General features: G+C 41.7%; 1 protein-coding gene across 2 annotated transcripts in view; it reads right to left on the bottom strand.

Annotated features, from left to right (window-relative positions):
• The window catches only part of EGFLAM (EGF like, fibronectin type III and laminin G domains), a 639,867-nt gene that overhangs the window by 17,418 nt on the left and 602,081 nt on the right, over window positions 1-20,368 (bottom strand). The window contains exons 18-21 of one of the 2 annotated variants that reach the window (XM_086960551.1): window positions 18,141-18,321; window positions 16,507-16,530; window positions 14,832-14,910; window positions 10,853-10,996 (exon numbers count right to left, since the gene is read on the bottom strand). In XM_086960551.1, coding sequence (XP_086816677.1) covers window positions 10,853-10,996; window positions 14,832-14,910; window positions 16,507-16,530; window positions 18,141-18,321 — 428 coding nt within the window. The remainder of the gene's footprint in view (window positions 1-10,852; window positions 10,997-14,831; window positions 14,911-16,506; window positions 16,531-18,140; window positions 18,322-20,368) is intronic. The other variant, XM_086960552.1, reaches the window with a different exon arrangement.

Here is a 20,368-nt window from a genome sequence, read left to right as displayed (position 1 = left end):
TTTTAGTCTGCTACGCTCCATTGAGAATTTCCTGGACTTGTTAGCAGTTGAGACCTGGGGTATAGTAGTCCATGCTTTGATTACACCCCAGCTGGACTTCTCCAACTGCCTTTATATCGGTGTGTCCGATTATAAGACTAGTAAATGTCAGACAGTCATAAATGCTGTGCCCTGGATTATTTTCGGCATTTCGAGAAGTGTATACGTTTCCTCCTATCTGCAGTAACTTCACTGGCTTCCCATTAAGAAAAGGATTTTGTTTAAATATCTTCAGTTGACAACAGCTTTATTAGTGAGGATTCCAAAATTTCGCATGGCAAGATCAGGAGGGCACTCTCAGTGCTGGCTGGCAAGGCTTGGAATGCACTTCCGCTCACTTTGCGTGCTATCCATGTGAGGGCCTCTTTAAGAAGGTCCTAAAACAAATTTTTTTTAGTTGAACTCACTGTGAGTGGCTTTTCTGATCTTCGCTGACTAGCACTGGGCAGGCCTTTGGAGTGGGTGTATGCTTTATAAATTGCCTTCACTCATTTGAGAGTGTGAACCAACTACTAAGAGCAAATTAGTATGCAGGGTTTATGGTATAGTACAACGCAAGATAGATTCCCAGGCAGGGGTAACAAGCTGAATATCCATTCCCTACACTGCACAGCTTGAGATTTTGAGGACTAAGCAATGATGTTTAACATAATTTACAAAAACTGTAATAATGCAATTACCTCCTCTAAGAAACAATGGAGGCGGAGGAGGCATGAAGGAGACTCATCTAATAGCTCTCTATGCACATTACAACTCAATCTATATCTACCAGATTACATTTTCTGCATATACAACTCCTGTCCAAGATGACAAAATGGCCCAAATTTAAAGATTGACATTTGATTAGCTATTAATATTCCCTCATTTATCCCGGATCTCCAGGGCGATATTTTGTTATGCAGCTGGATATTACAATTACCCCAAATGAGAGATATCATCGAAACAGAAAAGTAATGAAAGGCATGGTCTTGCAGACATTATTTTAGAGTAAAAAACCCTTTTGTAAAGGTGAATTTAAATAAAAGTAGTGTGGTCTAAACATATCCGGAAACAAACAATTCCCAGGGTTGGATTGTACTTCAATGTATCTCAAGAAAATGTAGGCTTCCTATCAAAACTCATTTAAAATGTTTCTAAGCCTGAACCAGATCTCTCTTAGCCAAATAATATAGGGGCATTCTAGGAAGCCAGGTTTTTATATAGTGGACAAAAACGAGGTACACTGTGGAAAGAGTTCAGGCAAACCCCAATTGGTTTACAGCGGCAATAATGATAATCCAAATGCTATCTTTTGCGGTGTTGTGGGGGCTAGCAGTTAGGCTTATCAGAGGGTAGTGCTAAGCATTTGTTGTAATCATAAGCCGATAAATGAGATAGACACTCAAGAATAAATCCGAGACCAATTTAGAAAAATAAATTGTATTTTTATATGTTTTGATACCAAGAACTTCGTTATCAAGCTAGTGCTTTTGCAGTTATGCATTTTTTCAGGTAAGTAAATTGTTCAATTCTATGCGTCTTTACACAGCAATACTTCCCTATGGAAGAAACAGCATATGTTGCATACAGATATTTGTGATCAGTTTCTGGGGGTCTCCTTCGGGACGTATGCTCGTAGGGGACCAAGGTCCAAAGTACCGCCCTCAGTTACCTGTACTTGTTACCTGCCCTGGGGCGCCTGGGTGCAGAGGTGCTGTTCGGTTTGGTAGCTGTGTGCACTACTCCGGTGGAAAGAAGGTGGGCCACTTAGAAACAGGTTGCAGAAGGAGATGTTGGGACAAGTCAAGGAGCTCCCAATGATGGACTCAGGTCGCAAGGGTACTAGGAAGTAGAGGACACAGCCGGTTTGTTGGTACCTGGGCTGGGGCGCTTGGGTACAGAGTGAAAAGATCAGCTCTGTGCATCCTAGTGCCTTGTGGTTGTCAGTATCCACTGTATGAGGGTGCAAAATCAGGACAGCTGGGACACTCTGGAAGTGGGTCTCTGTTGTTCTGATGTCTCTCAATGGCTGCTCAGTCTCAGTGCAGGGGGAGTCCGGATTGGACTCTTATGGGGGCTGTTTGCTGCAAGGGCTCTGGCACCACAGGTATTGGTCCTGTGCGGCTTCAGTTGGTCCTTGTGTCCTCTCACTTGATGGGGGACAGATTGACCTTCGGGAACACAGTGTCCTCTTTCTGGGGAGCTGCTGTGTTGGGTTGGCCGGGGAGCGGCAACTCAGTAGACTGGACTTGTGTTTCATGCCTGTGGACTGCAGAGGAGTAGCTCCTCTACCCCAAGAGACATTACTTTGCAATTTGTGAATGTTGACAGTCTCCCATGGATCTTGGAAGCTGGTCAGCTGCAGGTCTAGTCACTGGGTATGATTGTCAAGACTTGGTGCAAGCAGGCACGGTTTGGCACGAAATGTCCACAGCAGTTTTCAGTTCTCGCTTTTCTCACTGCTCTTCTTTGTCCTCTCTTCTTGTTCCATCAAATCTAAGTTCCTGGTTTCAGGGGTGCCACCCAAATGCTCAATTAAGGAGTGTTGCGGGGAGAGACAGGTAGTAGCCAATGGGCTACTTACCTTCAAGGTGTCTATACCCTCTATATGACAATTTTCTGTGAGAAGTGGGCATAACCTTAACCCAGAGAGCCTAATTCTGCAAAAATTGTGTAATTCTACAAGTCGTGTTCACTTCAGGTAGCCCACCTTAGGGGTGGTATTAGCCTGAGAGGGGAACACGACGCCTGACCAAGTAATTTTCCTGCCTGTCCTGGTGCCAAATGGGCCTGGGGCAGGGTGGAATTTCCCCAGTCTGAGGAAGCCTTTGATCAGGTTCAAAAGGTAGCAGAGGCCTTGGAAGCCTACTGCCTTGATATGCTAATTACTTATCCATCCTTTTTATTTTTTTTCTTTTTTTATTTTTGATTTTATTGCAAGCAAAATCAGATACATAATTCACATTGGGAAGAAATACAGAAACATAACAAAAGAAACAACAAGAAAAAAAAAAAAAAGAATAGCAAAATAAGATAAAGAAATACATTGCAATTAATATATAGAGATTGCTAACTTCCCAGTTCTTCCTGTATCCATTGATAAATTGGATCCCAAATTTTCTCCCCCATTAGTCTTTTAGCACGTCCTTTCACAGCATAGATTGCCTGTTCTATGTTGTATTTTGCTAAAAGCCGGGGCCTCCAAGTATGAAATTGTAACGGATCAGGACTTATCCATTCCTGAGTAACACAAGCACGATATATAGAAATACATATGAATACAAGTTTTTTTTTATCTTCAGGAATGTTGATAGATGAGGTGCCTAGCAAAACAATCTCTGCTGTGAGAGTAATATTACATCCAAGAATTAAAGACATAAAGATCTGAATCTGATTAAGTACTGATGAGAGCATTGGACAGGAAAAGAACATGTGAATCGCATCTGCTGCTTCTAAAGAACATCTCTTACATGCTGTACCTACAGAAGCTCCCCATTTAGAGATTTTTTTCAGGGGTATGATATAAATCATAGAGAACCATATAATGCTGAGTACGGGATCTGCCCGTTAGTAAAATAGAATTAGCCAACGTAATGGAATCTTCTATCATTACATTTGTCACCCCAAGTTTTCCTGCCCAACGTTCTTGAATTAATGTTATGTCATCTGAATATGATGAAATCAATAAGTTGTACAGTAAGCCTATCTTTCTTTTGATGTATAGAGATTCAATCAGAGGTATTTTCTGAAGCCCTAAACGTTGTTCTGGAGATAAAGTATTAAAATAGCTGTGTAGTTGAAAGTATTTAAAATAATCCAGAGTCGAGATATTAAACTTAGCCTGAAGAGTCAAAAAGGATATCATCTCATCATTCTGCCATAAATCATTTATACAGTTAATTCCTTGTTTACTCCATTTTAGCATAATCTGATCTCTAAAAATATCAGGCAATATATGATTAGATGACAAGGGGGTGTATCTCAAAATCTTCGGTATCCCTATATGTCGCTTAATAATCTTCCATGCCCGGTAAGCTGCTGTTACAGTCTTAAATTTAATTTTCTTGAAATAACTGGGTTCAATATTTTTTAGAAAGCAGCCACGAGCTTCTGCCCCTAAAGAAAATTCATAAATGGAAGGGAAGCGTGCTTCATGAATTGGGGCTTTAATGCCAATAATTAAAGGATTAATGAACTGCAGTATTGATGCTAGATAGTAAAATAAAAAATGTGGTGTGCTCCATCCTCCTCTGTCCTTAGGTAAAGTGAGCTTATTGTAAGCTCTGCGATGACGTTTATATCCCCATAGGAATCTGCCCGCCATTCTCTCTAATTGTTTAAAAAATTCTATTGGGAATTCAAGAGGTATAGTTCGAAAAAGATATAGGAATCGCGGAACTATTAACATTTTTAATACATTATTTCTGCCATGTAATGACAGGTGTAAATGGTTTATCCGTTCCAAAGTAGAATTTGCTTTTTTAAGAATAGGGATAAAATTAAGCTTAGGTATATCAGATATTGGGGTTGTAATGTTAATTCCTAAATATGTTGCATTGGATACTATATTGAGATGTGTAGGTGGAGATTGGCCTATATATAAAATTTGGGTTTTTTAGGAGTTTAATTTATAGCCTGAAAAAATGCCGAACTCTTCCGCTAACTCTTCAATTTTTGGAATTGTTGCTACAATATCTGTGGTAGTCACTACCACATCATCGGCATATGCCAATGCTCTGTAAGTAGTCCCAGCCACCTCCGCAGGTTTTATGTCTTCCTCTTGATTAAGTTTATTAAGATATATATCGATATATATTGAGAATAGCAGTGGAGATGATGGGCATCCTTGTCGGGTCCCACGAAAGATAGAAAAGGGGTCAGAATTACGAGACCCAATTTTAATTTGTGACGATGGTATTAAATATAACGTTTTCAAAGCTTTAATCATTTTTGGTCTGAAGCCCTTCAGAGCCAGTACATCCCATAAATAAGGCCATGCCACCCTGTCGAATGCCTTCTCGGCATCCAACAGGGTGATTCCAATGGGTGTATTAGTAGTTTGGGCCCAGTCCATCATAGCTATTATTCTTCTGACATGGTCCGCAGTGTCTCTATTAGGGATAAACCTGTGTTGCCAACGTGAAACGATGGAAGATATCACTGTTGACATGCGGGTAGCTAATATTTTGTAGAAGACCTTGCTATCAGCGTTCAATAAAGAGATCGGTCTGAAGGACGCTGGGTTAAGGGGAGGCTTATCCTTTTTAAGGAAAGCCATCAATGTGGATTGACTCCAAGATACAGGTGGAGACCCTCTCTGAGCTTCTTGGAATGTAAGCAGTAGGTCTTCTTTCATAACATTTCTAAATATCCTAAAAAATTCAAGAGGGATACCATCGGGACCCATAGCTTTTCCCGTAGCCAACGAGAGTAAAGCTGATTCAATTTCGTCCCATGTAATATCTTTTTGATTGTAATTAATTTAATTTTGTAATGTTATTTTCTCCTGTAAAATTTAACAACATGTCATGAGAATATGTCATATTATCAATTTTATACAGTTGAGAATAGAATTGTCGGAATACCTCAATAATTTGAATTGGATCCTCATGGACCTGACTTATCTCATCTTGTATCGCGTTAATAGAGTTTGATATTTCTTTCTCCCTGGTTCTTTTTGCAAGTATCTTTCCAGAATTTTCTCCCATTTCATAAATCTGAGAACGAAAGGTTGCAAGTTGTTCCGCTAGTTTGGCTGCAAATATTTCATAAACCCTGGCCTTGTGAATATCTAATGTGGTTTTAATTTGTTCAGTTTCTTGATGCCTAGAGATAGCTCTAGCAAGTTTTTCCTCCCATTCTCGTACTAGGTTAAAGTTCTGTTCTGTTTTCTCTTTGAATATTTTTTGTTTTTTAATTGAGTAGGAGAGTGTTTCGCCCAGACCCCCACTTTAAAAGTGTCCCAAATTATCTGTATAGAAGTACTGTTTCTATTAAAATGAAAAAAATCTTTAATCCATCTGCTCATTGTTTCTAGATAAGATGGATCTGCCAGTAATTTCCGATCAAATGACCAGGGTCTTGTAGCTACAGAAGTACCAGTCATTGTCGGCACTTCTATTACTATTGGGTTGTGATCAGAAATTATTCTGGGAAATATTTTAAATAATGTGTTGTTTACTAGCCCACTATTTAAAAAAAAAAAAAATCTATGCGTACAAATTTCTGATGGGGATTAGAAAAAAAAGTGGATCCAGGTGAAGAAGGGTTTTTTATGAATCCCACGTCTTTTAAACCATATTCAGTTACTAGCCCATTAACAGCATTATATGTCTTTTTTTTAATACCAGGGTATAAACTATCGCTAGATATGTCAAGCCCCCCTGGAAGATGCATGTTCAAGTCTCCACCAAATATAAGCGAAGATGGCCAGTCCGCCAATTCTAAGCTAAGATAATCTATTATCTCGGGGTCGTCTGTATTTGGAGCATATACTGAGCAGATTGTCCATAATTGAGCATTTATCTCAAGCTTGACTATTGCCCATCTTCCATACTGATCGACCTTTGAACGTTTTAAGCGGCCTCGTCCATATCTCATCAGAATTGCCACACCTTTTGTGGTGGTACCTTGTTTAGTACACACTAATAGTTGCAAACCTAGATCCTTGAACATGTTTCTATCACTCCATCTAATATGTGTTTCTTGAAGACACATTATATCTATATTCATACTCTGTATAATCTGGTTACAAATCCCCCTTTTTTTCTGTTATTTAATCCACAAACATTCCAAGAGCAAATTCAAATTTTACCCATAGTCATCATTTATACATTTTTATTTTCTGACCACCTGTAAATATCCAATCTGTCTAGTACACTGCTCATTTATATACCAATTCCAATTTCTATGTTCACCCCCTTCAAAGAAAAAAATCATAATAAACATTGTTGGAGAAAAAGTCAGATAACTTAGTAATTTTCTTTTACTGTTTTTGCTTGCACCCACCACCCACCCTGGTGTCCCCCCTCCCTCCCCCCTCATCCCCTTCCCCTTGACCCCACCCCATCTCGGGCATAAGGACTAGAAGTCCCTAGTATGGATGATGTGAGAAGCGTCTGGTGTCTCACTACCCTCTCCTTCCCATCTTAAACTCTTACTATTCGCCCGTTAACTTTTGATCAAAATATATATAGATTCAAAAGGAAAGCCTGTGCACCTTTGGCTTGGAAGGCTGGAATTAATTGTCGAAACTGCCATCGTTGTTCTACCGTGGCATGGCAATAGTCAGGCCGAACAAAGAATTCTACTCCCCTCCCCCTTCTTTTCCTGTCAGGCCTGGCCAAGTCATAAAGAGCCTCTCTAGCCAAGAAGTTGTTCAGACAAATCAAGATCGCCCTGGGCTTTGAATTGCTACCCTGTCTAGTATTTTTTTTTAAATGGAAATCGGTGTGCCCGTTGGATTTCCAAATCCCATTTCCATTGTATTAGTTCTGGGAAGGCTTCTGAAAAAAGGTCAATTACGTATTGTCTTATATTATCGCCTTCATTTCCCTCCGGAATACCCAGGTTTCGAAGATTATTTCTACGTGATCTGTTCTCCAAATCCACAAGTTTCCAATTTATCTCGTCTCTCAACCCTACCAATGATGAAATTTGGGTTTGTTGGCTTGTCATAGAGTCTTCTATCACAGATATTCTCCCCTCAGCCTCAGTCACTCTTACGGACGTATCATTACAGGATTTAGCGACTTTTCTAAGATTATTCTGAAGCAGTCGAATAGCACCTTGTGTGCGCAAATTTTCTGCCCTTGTCTCTTCCCGATGCTGTATCATAAGCTGGCAGAGTGTATCTAGTGTAGTACCTGACGCTTGTGGTTGCGTAGTATCCTGGGTAGTATCCTGGGCCTGCAGATTCTGTGGTGCAGCCAAACTTAGGTCTCTGGGGAGAGTAACTCCCAGTCTATGTTGCTCATCCTCAGGCTGCTCAATATCTTCATCTTCACCCTCCTCCTGTCCTAATGAATCAAGCGATTCATGCTGTGAACCCACACTCTTGCTGCTCAGATCATCTCTCCATCCGCCATCTGCCTCCGGGATATCGGACTCTAATGCCACCGACAAGTCAGTCATTGAATAAAAATTACCCGCAGAATCTAATGACTCAGCATCTTCCACAACTAGTGTAGACTCTGGTACATCCTGTGGTGATTCTGTTTGCACACTACTAACTGGACCCTCAGATATCAGAAGAGATGGAGAGTTTGATGTTTGGTTTTCTTTTGATCCAGTTTTTGAGCCACTTTTGCCATCACCAGTACCAGAACCAATGCCTTTGTTCCGTCCTGCATCAGCAAGTATCGGTGACCTCTCATTTCCAGTTAGAGCGGTTTTCCACATATTGCTATTGAGACAGGTATTTCCTGGTTCTTGTAGTTTATTATTATTTTTTTTCTGTGCAAACATGTCCGGAATTTTGGGAACAGCCCCCAGCCTACAAGTCCCAGAATCCCCCATTAGTACACGGGTATAGTCATTAGTGGTACTTTCAGTTGGAGCAGATTGAGGTAGTGAAACTGCTATGTGGCCAGATACAGGAACAGAATCATTGTTGTAATTTACCTGTTGTGGGTTCTGAAGAGGAGGGTTCTGAGAAGTATCCTGCAGCATGCGATTGCCAGTATTTCCAGCGTTTCCAGCTTTTCCACTGTTTTCACTATTCTGTGCATTCTGTGTAGTCTGGGCATTGTGAACAGAGTGGGAACCTTCCTGCGCTGCCGTGGTTGCCCTCGTCTTGGGTTTATTTTGTGTTTTAGAAGCAGGATTCTTCGGTGCCATTACTCCTTTAATATTGCCCCACGTCGTCTCTGTGCTCGAGAACGGCTGTCAGATATCGGAGGTTGCTGTGGACTAACGCTGTCAGTATCCGTTGAACGGGACTCGGCTCCAGTCCGTGATTCGGATTTCGCTCTCAGAAGCGGGAGAGCTGAGCGCCGCCACGTAGGTTGCAGCGTCCGGTGAAACCAACACCAAAGATCCAGCCGCATCCCGGAACAGAGAAGCAGGAAAGATTTCCGACAGGTTTCATAAGACCCGCTCAAACAGAAGGCGCTCCTAGAACGTAGCTCTCCCCATCACCATTCGCCATTCGCCGGTAAGTCGCCAAGCCAAGCCGCCCGCAAAGACAGAAAGGCTCAGGGCAGCGAGACCACTGACGACGCTGCTCACTCGGACTGCTGCGTCAGCCATCTTGCCCAATCTCAATTACTTATCCATCCTGCTTGGAGGAGGTGACAACACCTCCGGCCAGAGCAGGCAAAGTTTCTGCCCTCATAGAGCTCAGGTTCTCACCTGTGGTGGCAGGCTGGTCTGCACCGGTCAGCCAGCACACAGGTAGTAGGTAGTTTTTCAGGGGGCATCTCTAAGGTACCCTCTGGGTGCATGTATTAATAAATCCATCACTGCAATCAGTGTGGGCTTATTAATAAGAAATGTTTGATAGCAAACATCTCTAGTTTCAGTGGAAGCCATCAGGTAGCTGAGGGAACTCATAAACCTTCCCTGTCCACTTGCAATATCTAAGAATCAATTTACACATCACAAGGCCATATCTGATGATACAAAAATGTCCACTCATGTAGTATAGTACACCCTGCCTTAGGGCTGCAAGGACTGATGTTGGGCCTACTTACCTACACTGCATGCAGTGTTTACAGGCATGGCTCACATGAGGTGTGCCATGCCATGTCTTCACTTTTCTCTGCACCATGGCAAGCAGCCTGAAATGGCAGTTAGCTAATTGGGTGCTAATGGGTCTCTTAGGGTAGTATAATTCATCCTGCAGTCCTTAGAGACCCTCTTACCCACATTTAGCTTTCCTGCTCCAGGCACCATGAGAACCAATTACTAGGGACATACATGAGGTGCTAAAGGCATTGCAATTGGGGGAACAATCGTACAGTTTTAGGGAAAGAGATCTGGCACTGGGGATGTAGGTAGCTGGAACCCAATGCACTTCTGTCAAACTTCAGATACCAGGCAAAATGTAGGGGAATCATTTCAGAAAGGGGCACTTTCCTACAGGCATGACTAAATATACTACATCCTCAGAGAAACAGTGTTTTTTTAGTTAATTAGTTTTATGCCCGAAGTCCTCCATAAATCCCAAAATATCTAATACAATCTTATTATAAGCATGCTAAACCTCCTTAAAATAAATACGCGAAATGGTGAACAACTTATGTATATTTATAATCAATCTATTTAACAGAAATACCTGCCCAGTTTAATCCCTCTCTTGCCCACTTGGCCCTTAATACAGAATCTAGATTTTGGAAAAACCATTGATTTAGTAACATTACCTGTATATAATGAAAGCTAACTATAACTCTGTATCATTTCCTGTAACCTTCATTTCCATGCCTTGGAAATCAGTCTCCAGACAGAACGAAAAAAAAGTATTTATGTCAATTAAATATGTAATACATAAATGGGGAACCAGCCTGGCTGCAGACTGTAGGTATTCTGTAGATATTTTCAACAAATTACAACTGTAGTAGCCTACAGTTGATTGCTAGGCAACATGCCTATTTTTGCCAATTTGTGTGTGCTGAATGAAGTGAGGATAGCCAATAGAAAATACAGAAAAATATTAGACAATGGTGGTTTATGTTTAGAAAATGAAGATCAATGATACTCCTAGATCAGAAGAAATAGTTGCCAAATGCGAATTAGTAAAGTCAAATTAGTAAAGGAAGGAGTTAGGTGCTGTGATGACAGCCATTAATGCACCTAACTCATACATGTGCAGACTGCAGCTAAAACTAATGCATACCTGAATGCTAAAACCCCATCATGGAGGCCAAGAGAAATGAAATCACTGTTTGGCCTCATAGGGCTGTCACCTCTCCACATCAGCAGGCCATCTCTTGCTGTTGTTTTAAACCGCATGAATATGTTTGTGCGAGATCCTGTAACTCTGGAGGTTAAAAGCAAAATAAAGAATGGACATTGGTTACACAATCAAAAATCAGTTTGAAACAATCAAATATCTCTGCCTAAGGTTTAGCAATTGACTAACCAGTTTCCCAAAAGGATGTCAACAGAACTATGACTTTCTCTCTTCATGTTAAATATGGAAATCAGCCAAAACACTCACGGTCCGATTATGACTTTTGGCAGTGCGGGGTGGGTGGCCCGCCACCACCACGCCCCTGCACCACCAACAGTTGCTGCCGCCAGATTACAAGTTTTTTGTAGTCGGGCGGGCGGTGTGGAGGATCCCCCAGCGGTCGATTTTTCAAAGGCGGTTGTGCCCGCAATGGGAAGCCTCACAAGGTTCCTGCATGTCATGAACTGTAGTGTCCATGCCGTGCAGGAACTTGTGCGCATGCACACAGCGGGTTGCATGTTGTGCTCCCCTGTGTGCATACAGAGGGCAGCGAGGCAGGCTGTTTCCTCTCTGCCAGGGTTTTCATTGTGGTGGAGCTGCCATAAAAACCCTGATGGATAGGAAAGTCATAATAGACTTGGCAGGACCAGGGTGGTCCAGCCAAGCATATTGTGACCTCTGGCCACTGCCAGGGAATGGCATTTCCCTGGTGGTGTTGGTGGTACCAGGGCACTCCACTGCCTAAGTTGTAATCGGGCGGTCGGACCGATGATACAGCGGTGGCTGGACTACCACCGCTGTGCCACCACGAGCCTGGCAGACCATGGACCGCCAGACATGTAATTAGGCCCTAACTCTTTGACTCATTGTTTTATGTATGTATGCATGTGTTGGGTGTTTTGCATTTTCTGATTCACTTCTAGAAGAGGGTCTGTCAGCCTTCCAAATGCATTTATATATATGTAGAATAAAATATTTCTGGGAACACTAGATTAAAGCAGAAACTAGGGGTCTTGTAACACAGTACCAGTCCTGATTACAAAACATCTAGTACTGGATGAGAGCAGGCTGGCATATTCTAAAAGGTGCCCTAAGTACGACTTTTATGTTCAGACATTGGTCCTGTGCTTACTGTGCTATAGACTCAAGCTGCATCCTATTGATGAGGCCCAAAAAGGTTGAAACTGATATGTGATTACTTGTGTTCGGATTTAGAGGGGGTCTAAACTGGCAGTTTGGGCTGGACTGCACAAGGCTGGTTCCTGTCTGAGGTGGCATAGTACGCAAATAATTATGGATTTGATTTCAGCCCGGAGTAAATTACCAATAGCTGAAATTGATTCAAGCAATCCATATATCAGTTTTTCGGTTTCCTACGCACAATGCCCTACGCACTATGGGTATGTCCAGAATTGGTTCTTGTGCTCACTGTGTCACTGAAACCAGGCTGTGCCCTCCTAAGAAGGCTCAAATATGCTGAAACAATCAATCTAGCCATCCCTTTTGCAGGTCTTGCATGTGTGAGTATGCATTAGTGCATGTGTTCTTACATGCCAGACTATTGTGTTCTAGAATGAGCTTGGGACCTTCCCCTTAAAAAACGTTTGTTTGCAGCATTGTTAAACTTCTTTGATGCTTTCTAATTGGGTAGTGCTTGCCATGTGTCACAATCTTATCTTTCAGTGGCGCATTGACTGATTAAGTTAAATTATGTCTCTCCACTGGCCATCCGTTGCTTGCGCTGTGATTTAGGTACAATTTCCTTTTAAAAGAAACATGCTATGACACGGTCAACACTGGCCACTTAATAGCACTTTTTTACCATCCTGCCCCATTCTGTTTCTTCTAGCCTCCACCCACCCCCATCCTGTTACTTCAGACTCATCCTGTTAGTTCTCCACCACCACCTGCCTCATCCCTGTTTGTTCTCATACACCACCACCCCTGCCCTTTTTGTTCTCCCCAACACCCTCCCCATATCTGTTTGTTCTACCCCCCCACCTGCCCCATCCCTATTTGTTCTTTCCCCCCCCCATCCCTAGTTGTTCTCTCCAACCTGTCCCAGTTTCTTCTCATCAGGGTACCCTCTATCCCATTCATGTTTTTTCTCCCCCATTCACAGAAAATAGTTTAAAAAAGACGTGTTATAAGGGCTTCTTTTAACCGCCACATTACTGACCACCACCCCTCGTTACCCACCCCCACCTGATTGCCGAAGCCAATAGCTCACACATAGCTGATACCTATTGACTTTGACAATCCTTGCTTGGTTTCCCCAATAATAAAACTGTTCTTTAACAGGGAATATTAATGCCCGGTGCACAAAAATAATTACTGTAGGATGGCTGATGCTGAGCAAAATAATATGTTAAGATCATCTTGTGTTGCAATATGAGAGACATTTAGAGTGGTGACAAAAATCTCCATACCGCTGTCGCTGTTTACTACTTTGTTGTCTACATACATTTATGGCAGGGTATGCTTTGACTAGACTGGGAGAGCTTGTGATTTGTTTATGCCTTTGCAAGTGTAACTTTATTTATTTCTGTATATACAAACTCATTAAAAAAACAAAATAAAAAGATCAAATCCAGTAAACTAATTTGCATTTCATCTTTGAGGCATATTTTATAAATTATAAATAGTACTATTCTCCTCTTTGTTGCCTTTGATTCTTCTCTCTTAACGAAGGCTATACTCCTGAATTTGTTGTCTTCCAATCAAATCTGAAAAATCTCTTTAAACTTCCTTGACAGTGAAGGTTAGAGTAAAAGACAAGTGGGTAGATGCATCAACGTTTTCGTTAGCGATTCCTTATTTGCGAAAAATAAGGAATCGCAAATAAGGAATCGTAAATGACAATGCATCATTAATTTCGCAATTTTATTGTAATTCGGTAAAAATCGCAAATTTTACCGAATCGCAATAAAATTGCGAGTTCCAAATTGCGATTTCGCAATTCCCATTCATTCCTATGGGCCAAAAGGCCCATAGGAATCAATGTGAATTGCGAATTCGCAATTTGGAACTCGCAAAATGTTCATGCATTCCATGGGTGCAGGGGGGGGGGGTCCAAAGGAACCCCCCCTGCACCCCTGAAATGTATTTTAAAGTGCATGTTACACACACACATGTCCTAAGGACATGTGTGTCTGTAACATGACAGTGTTTAAAAATGCATGTTTGGGCATTTTGACACATTTTTGCAAATTACCACGAGGTTCAAACTCGTGGTAATTTGCACACCCTAATTGCGAAATCGCATTTTTTAAAATAATCATGCATTGCTTTTAAGGAATCGCGATTTTCCAAAAATGCTTGATGCATCCCAGAAACCAATTTAGGAAGTGCAAACGGCCGAATTTTGCGATTCGCACCGTTTGCACTTCCTAAAAATGTTGATGCATCTAGCACTCTGTTGTGATAACCAACTTGAATGCTGACTATTATTATAGCTATCCCGGGTTTTTATGAACAACAACTGGGAGAATGCAAGTCAATATCATAAACATCTGTCACTTTTAAGATATATAAAATCTGTTTTGTTGGTAGCACTGCTGTTTTAATAGAGCTTTTAGGGCAGACCACATCAATTATTTGGGTTGAAACCTTCTGCCAAAGTCAGTCCCTTAAGGCAGCCGAGAAACAGTATTGGCACAAAAATAATAGACCCGAAGAAAAGAAAGGAATAATAAATGTTAGGTTTGATGTTCATTTGAAAGAAGAATTCAAGCACAAAATAATCCTTGCAGATGCTTTCAGTTAGCCTATTTTCTTCAGAAGCCAAATGTTGAAAAGTCTCAAAATATGTTATTCATGCAGCTGTTTTAAATTCATAGTTATTCAATACGTTTTCTTAAAAATGACAATGTGGGATTCAAAAAATGGACATAAGTTTCGTAGTCAGACAACGGTTTCTTACCTTTTTAACATGTCAGTATTGTCGTAGGTCAGGTAACTACGACCAATAAACTGTGGGATTTCAATGGCTTCTGTAATGACTGGAAGATTAATTAAACCACAATTAGGAGCGCATGAGACCAAAAAGCAAACATCCACATGGGGGTTAAACCATAAAAATGCCAAGAGTCACGAAAATGAACTCACATAACTTCGCTTTGACACAATAAAATCACATGAAGTGACAACATATTATCTGAACCAGAATCCTCCAAGGAAAGTATGTCACCTGACCTTAATCTTAATGATGTCACCTGACCTTAATCTTAATGATATCACCTGATAATACTGAAGTTATAGACTCTCAACTGCACAATTATATAGCATAAGTTATTAACATAAACAAATGTTTACATTATATACAAGATTTACTATGATTTTGAGTCAGGGTTGTGTCACTTTTGTGGCACAGCCCCAACACAAAACCATTTTTGGTATTTACTAAGTCAGGCAAAGCCACTGTGGATTAGTAAATGCGAAGTAATGCGCATGCAACATAAGTCGTTGCCTTGCATTACTTTACATTGGATAGCCATTACCTGAGTGGAGGATGAGCATTTCCATGCATCTACCCATGCATTTTGATGCAAATCCAGATTTACAAAGACTTGTAATCCTGGGGTTGCGCCAACATGGTGCACCTACCCAACAGGGGCGTAACAAATAAAAACATCTTTATTTCTCCTTGTTAATTCCTCTTTCCAAATGTGCTGGATTCTGCAGCTCAGTTAGAACAAGGAATTTGCCTCTAAGGATTGTTTTTGTGCAGGAAGGTGGCCCTTCCTGCACAAAAACGATCTTTATTTGTTTTAAGTTGATTGCCTCAGTTCACAGCCTGAGCTGCAGAAAGAAAACAGTGAACATCACAACACAGTTTACCTTTTGTATTGTTCTTGGCATTGCTTTTGCCACCTCTGTGGCAAGGGGTCCCAAAGGAAACCCCAGGGGTTGCAATGGGTCAGCCAGGAGTCGCAGCTGAGACCCCTGGTGACCCCTAAATCATGTCTATGGTATGCATATTCACCACTTCAAGAAGCTTATGTTTTACAGCAAGGTTGCCCAACATTGTCCATAAGAAGATTTGTTACTCATCTTTCAGGCATTCATATGTGATGCTTACAATGAATCTAAATGGGAGAGAGTTACATAGTCTATATTTGTCCTAAAAAGCTGACAGATCTCCTATGTCCTATCCATTCATAAAAGATGGAGAACTCAATTTTAACCATGGACACAAACGCAAAGGTGTAAAGTAGACTTCTCAGATGAAGTTCTTGTTACATCCGATTGTTACTTTAATTTTTACCTGATATATATGTCACCTTGCGTGCATGCCAGAGCACTTAACACGATTGGGATGTTACAATAGGTGACAGATACCCAATTGTAAATAGCAGCATTGGTGTGTAATTTAGTTTATAATATGCACTTGGAAAAAGATCTGTACATTTGTTTCACCCCTATGCAATGTGGCAACTGAAAGTGTAAGTCATTGCATAAAAACTTTTTTAGAATTATTTTAGAACCAAAACTAGCTATGTACACAGAAAATAGTGTGATGAACTCCTCAACGCATTGGGCGGGTAATTGGCAATCCGCAATGACTCAATCAATATTTAGCCATTCCAAATACTTACTGTTGATGCAGTAATTTCCACACTCTGCATGCAGTAAGCATAAAACAAAATGATAATTAGACTCCATTACTAGGTACAATTAAGGTAGCTTTTTTGTAAAGACACTTGTTTACTGTACAAGAAATGGTTCAGTTTCATTCCATAATACATTTTCACTTAATGCAGCTGGAATAACACTGATTAACAATTTAGATTAGAGCACTGCTCATTTGTACACAACTCACAAATTAAGTCAGTGCTTAATATTAGCCAGTAGTTGCAGGGGGTGCCAACTAGCATTTAAATTTAAGAGATCAGCACTTATTTTTCCTCATCAAACTTTGACCTAGAACTAGAGAGAGAAAATCACAAAAGACAAATGAAGTGGGTAGGGAAAGTTGGAAAAACATTGACAAAGAAAGAAAGGAGGAATAACAAAAAACCTAAAAGAGTGAGATGAATGGGCAGAGTGATGGAGGAAAGAGGCATAAGGGGAAATCAAGACTACACAGTGTTGTTATTTGGCACACCGACATTCAATAGTGCTATATGCGTACTTCTGAGCAATACTTTTGGCCATTGGATTTATTCTTTTACAAATTAACTACTGATTAAGTTAGTAACCCAAGAGACTTCAAAGACTTTCTAGATTAGTGAATGTTATGATCCTATTCTCTCTTTAGCATTACCTGTAAATTTCCATAAGTATTCCTAAATGTACATTCTCATCAGTTCCCGAGTCTTAGTCAAATATTATAACTAAACACCACGCTCATTAAAGTAATAAAAAACATCACAAAGAAACATCACGTGATGAAGCTTCTGATAAGAAGCTTGGTTGCCATGACAATAGAAAGCTATTGTCACAAGATGGCGTCGGACTGTCCACAGTCCGTATGGACACGCGCATGCTGTTTGCTTTGGACAAATGGCGAGAGCAGTCATCTTTGTCCATGTTGACGCGTGCATGTATGCCTTTGGGAGAATTGATTGCAAAAGGCACTCGCATGGCGAGAGCAGCGCATGCCTTACATATTACTGCGAGAAATAGAAAATGGTTCAGTTTTCATGCCGTTAATCCTAATGTGTGCAGTTGGTTGTGTGTATAGTAAAGTGATGAGGGATGTGAATCCCACAGGGAAACCCAGTTTCTGCAACACTGCTTGTAGAAAGGGCTATTCAAAGGAGTCAAAGGCGTTTCGGACATCCAACAGCGCCATCACGGTCGGGACTGTAGGTGCTATCCTATGGAGGACTGCAAAGAACACTCGGAGAGTCAGTGCGGTGGACCTATGTGGGACAAATCCCGACTGCGCAGGCAATATAATCTGCCCCATTAGTAGCGCAAGACGAGTCACCACCATCTGGGAGGTATTTTGTTAGTTGATATTTTTGCTATAATATTTTTTACATGTTATTACACTACATCCTAGCACCAAGAATGGTGTATGTGCACTTTATTGCATCCCCTATTCACCTAATGAGTCAGCAAATACAAAGAAGTCTGGGGCCTCTCATACAATGCTTTGCTAATTTACAGTGCATTGGCTCTTACGTTGCAACATTATTATACTAACAACTTGTTTACTGGGATAAATTACTTTTGAAAGTTTTAATTTTTTCACTTCAAAATGAATGAAAACGTGACGTTGTACCTTTCTGACAATGCTTTCCATCAAAGCCTAGTGGACAATCACATTCATAGCTGTCCCGTTTTGGCCGACAGCTGCCTCCATTAGCGCAGGGCACATTCGCACATGGGTGCACAGCATTGTCAAGGTTCACCCCAAACGCCTGCCCTTGCTTCAAATGGATGGTCCGGTCATTTAGAATGATCTGCAATAGGACAGAAGGAGAACAAACACAAGTAGTCTTTGGTAATCAGAATACTTAATTGTGAACATGACAAGCTTTCATTTCCATTATATTATTTTAGTAAGTGTGATAATAATGATTGTAAGACACAACCTTGATTCCGAAGTTTATTTGATTACATTTTATGTCGTGTATATTTTTTAAAACCATTATCTTTGCTATGGCCTCTTTTTGGGGAAACAACTGGCATTAGATTATAAAATTAAAGCCCTGTGGTGTAACGATCAATCACTATATGACATCCCGACGACCTTCAATCACACACACACTGGGTACAGGGTACTGGGTGAGGGAGCAGGAGGAGAATTTAGAGGCTCTAGCCTGTGGAGGGAAGGGCGCTATCACTGTTGTCCTTTTCATAATAATCTTTGATATTGGCAAATAGCATGAACAAAGCCATGATCTCAGAGCTGCCGAATTTCTTTATACATTATTAGTTGGGAGACACTTTGTAGCACTCCATTCACTCAATTATGTATAACCAAAAGAAAGAGGACCTGCGAGAGACAAAGGTAAGAGAGTGCATGGGTATACAAGGACACAGCTGTCTTCCCAACAGTCAAAATAGTCTCTTTGCTTAAGCCAAAGGACATCCAACTGAGAAAGTGAGTAACTTGGGAATCTTCTTCTGCCCCTGATCATTAATTTGACCCTCAGATTAATGCGGTGGCCTACTATGGAAATATCTCCTAGTCCTACAAATTATCTGCAGAGTCGAGCTTGGTGATGGCACACCTATATATTGTACCATCACCTACACAGGGCTTCCAGAGAAACTGATCAAGAGGCTACAGTCGCTCCAAAAAAGGGTGCCATGAGCTACTTGAATCTACAGAGGCGAGATCACATTGAACCCACCTGACAGAGCTTCAGGGGCTTCCACTAGAGCTAGGAATTAAATTCCATGGGCACTGTACCACACACAAACAATACTGGGGCATGGGCCTGGTACACTAACAGAACTTTGCATCCTACTGTGTTCCTCATGAACCATTATGCTCAACTATTGTCTATCTTGGCACGCATATAGGGCCCCATTAGGATGGCGGGCGGATTGCCCCTGCCAAGCCGGTGGTAGTCACCGCCGGCCCGGCGGAGCAATCCGCCCACCATCCCGGTACAAAAGACCCCCCGCCATATTATTATGGCTGGAGGGTCCGTGGTGGGTGGAAAGACCGTCCGCCGCAGTTCCTCCCCGGTCTACTTGCGACCGGGCAGAAAAGGCTGCAAAATGGTGGCGGTGTCTATTTGACACTGCCAGCCATATTACAATGTGCTTTAGGGAAAGGCAAGCGGTGTCTGCTTGGGGGGCCCGTTGCAGGCCCCCAGGGACTCCGGGGGTGGGGGGTCCACTTGGGGGTACCAAGTTCCATGCACAACATGGCAGGCACTGCGTGGTGCCTGCCATGTTGTGCATGGAAGTGCACAACATGCCTTCCTGGCATTGTGGCGGGCGGGCTGTGCGCACCGCCTGCCACAATGTCAGGAATGCTTGATGCGCCTGCCACTGTGGCGGGCGCATCCTAATAGTAGGCACGGACCCCCGCCCTTAGATGGGCGGTCCCTCTGTACGACGGGATGGCGGGCGGACAAAGTCCCCCCGCCATCCTAATGTGCCCATAGTCTTTAAATTGTTGAAAGACAAAGAGAAGACTCTTACAATACAGGGCTGAATAAAGCTGTGCGCTTTACGAACAAACTGTAACCAGAACATTTCTCGCTCGCCTATAAATGCCCTCAACTCCTGCAGGGAAGTGATTAAAAATAATAGGCTGGTACCTTCATCGTGGATTGGATGCTATCTGCCCTATATCTCGATGCCAGGAAGGAAGACATGTTGCTTCGGGCACTGGCACGTGTATGTCCAAACCTGAGGGAGAAATAATCTGAGGTGGATGCTTTGTCCTGGGGAACTATGGACTGTGGGTGGAATCACAGTAGGTCTTGTGACTTGAAAACAGCTTTGAACAAAAGCAACTAGATGGCATAAGTATTGAGAGCGTGTGTA

This window comes from Lissotriton vulgaris, chromosome 3_1, assembly GCF_964263255.1.
Source record: "Lissotriton vulgaris chromosome 3_1, aLisVul1.2, whole genome shotgun sequence".
Taxonomy (NCBI): Eukaryota; Metazoa; Chordata; class Amphibia; order Caudata; family Salamandridae; genus Lissotriton; species Lissotriton vulgaris.
This window is presented reverse-complemented; position numbering and strand designations above follow the sequence as displayed.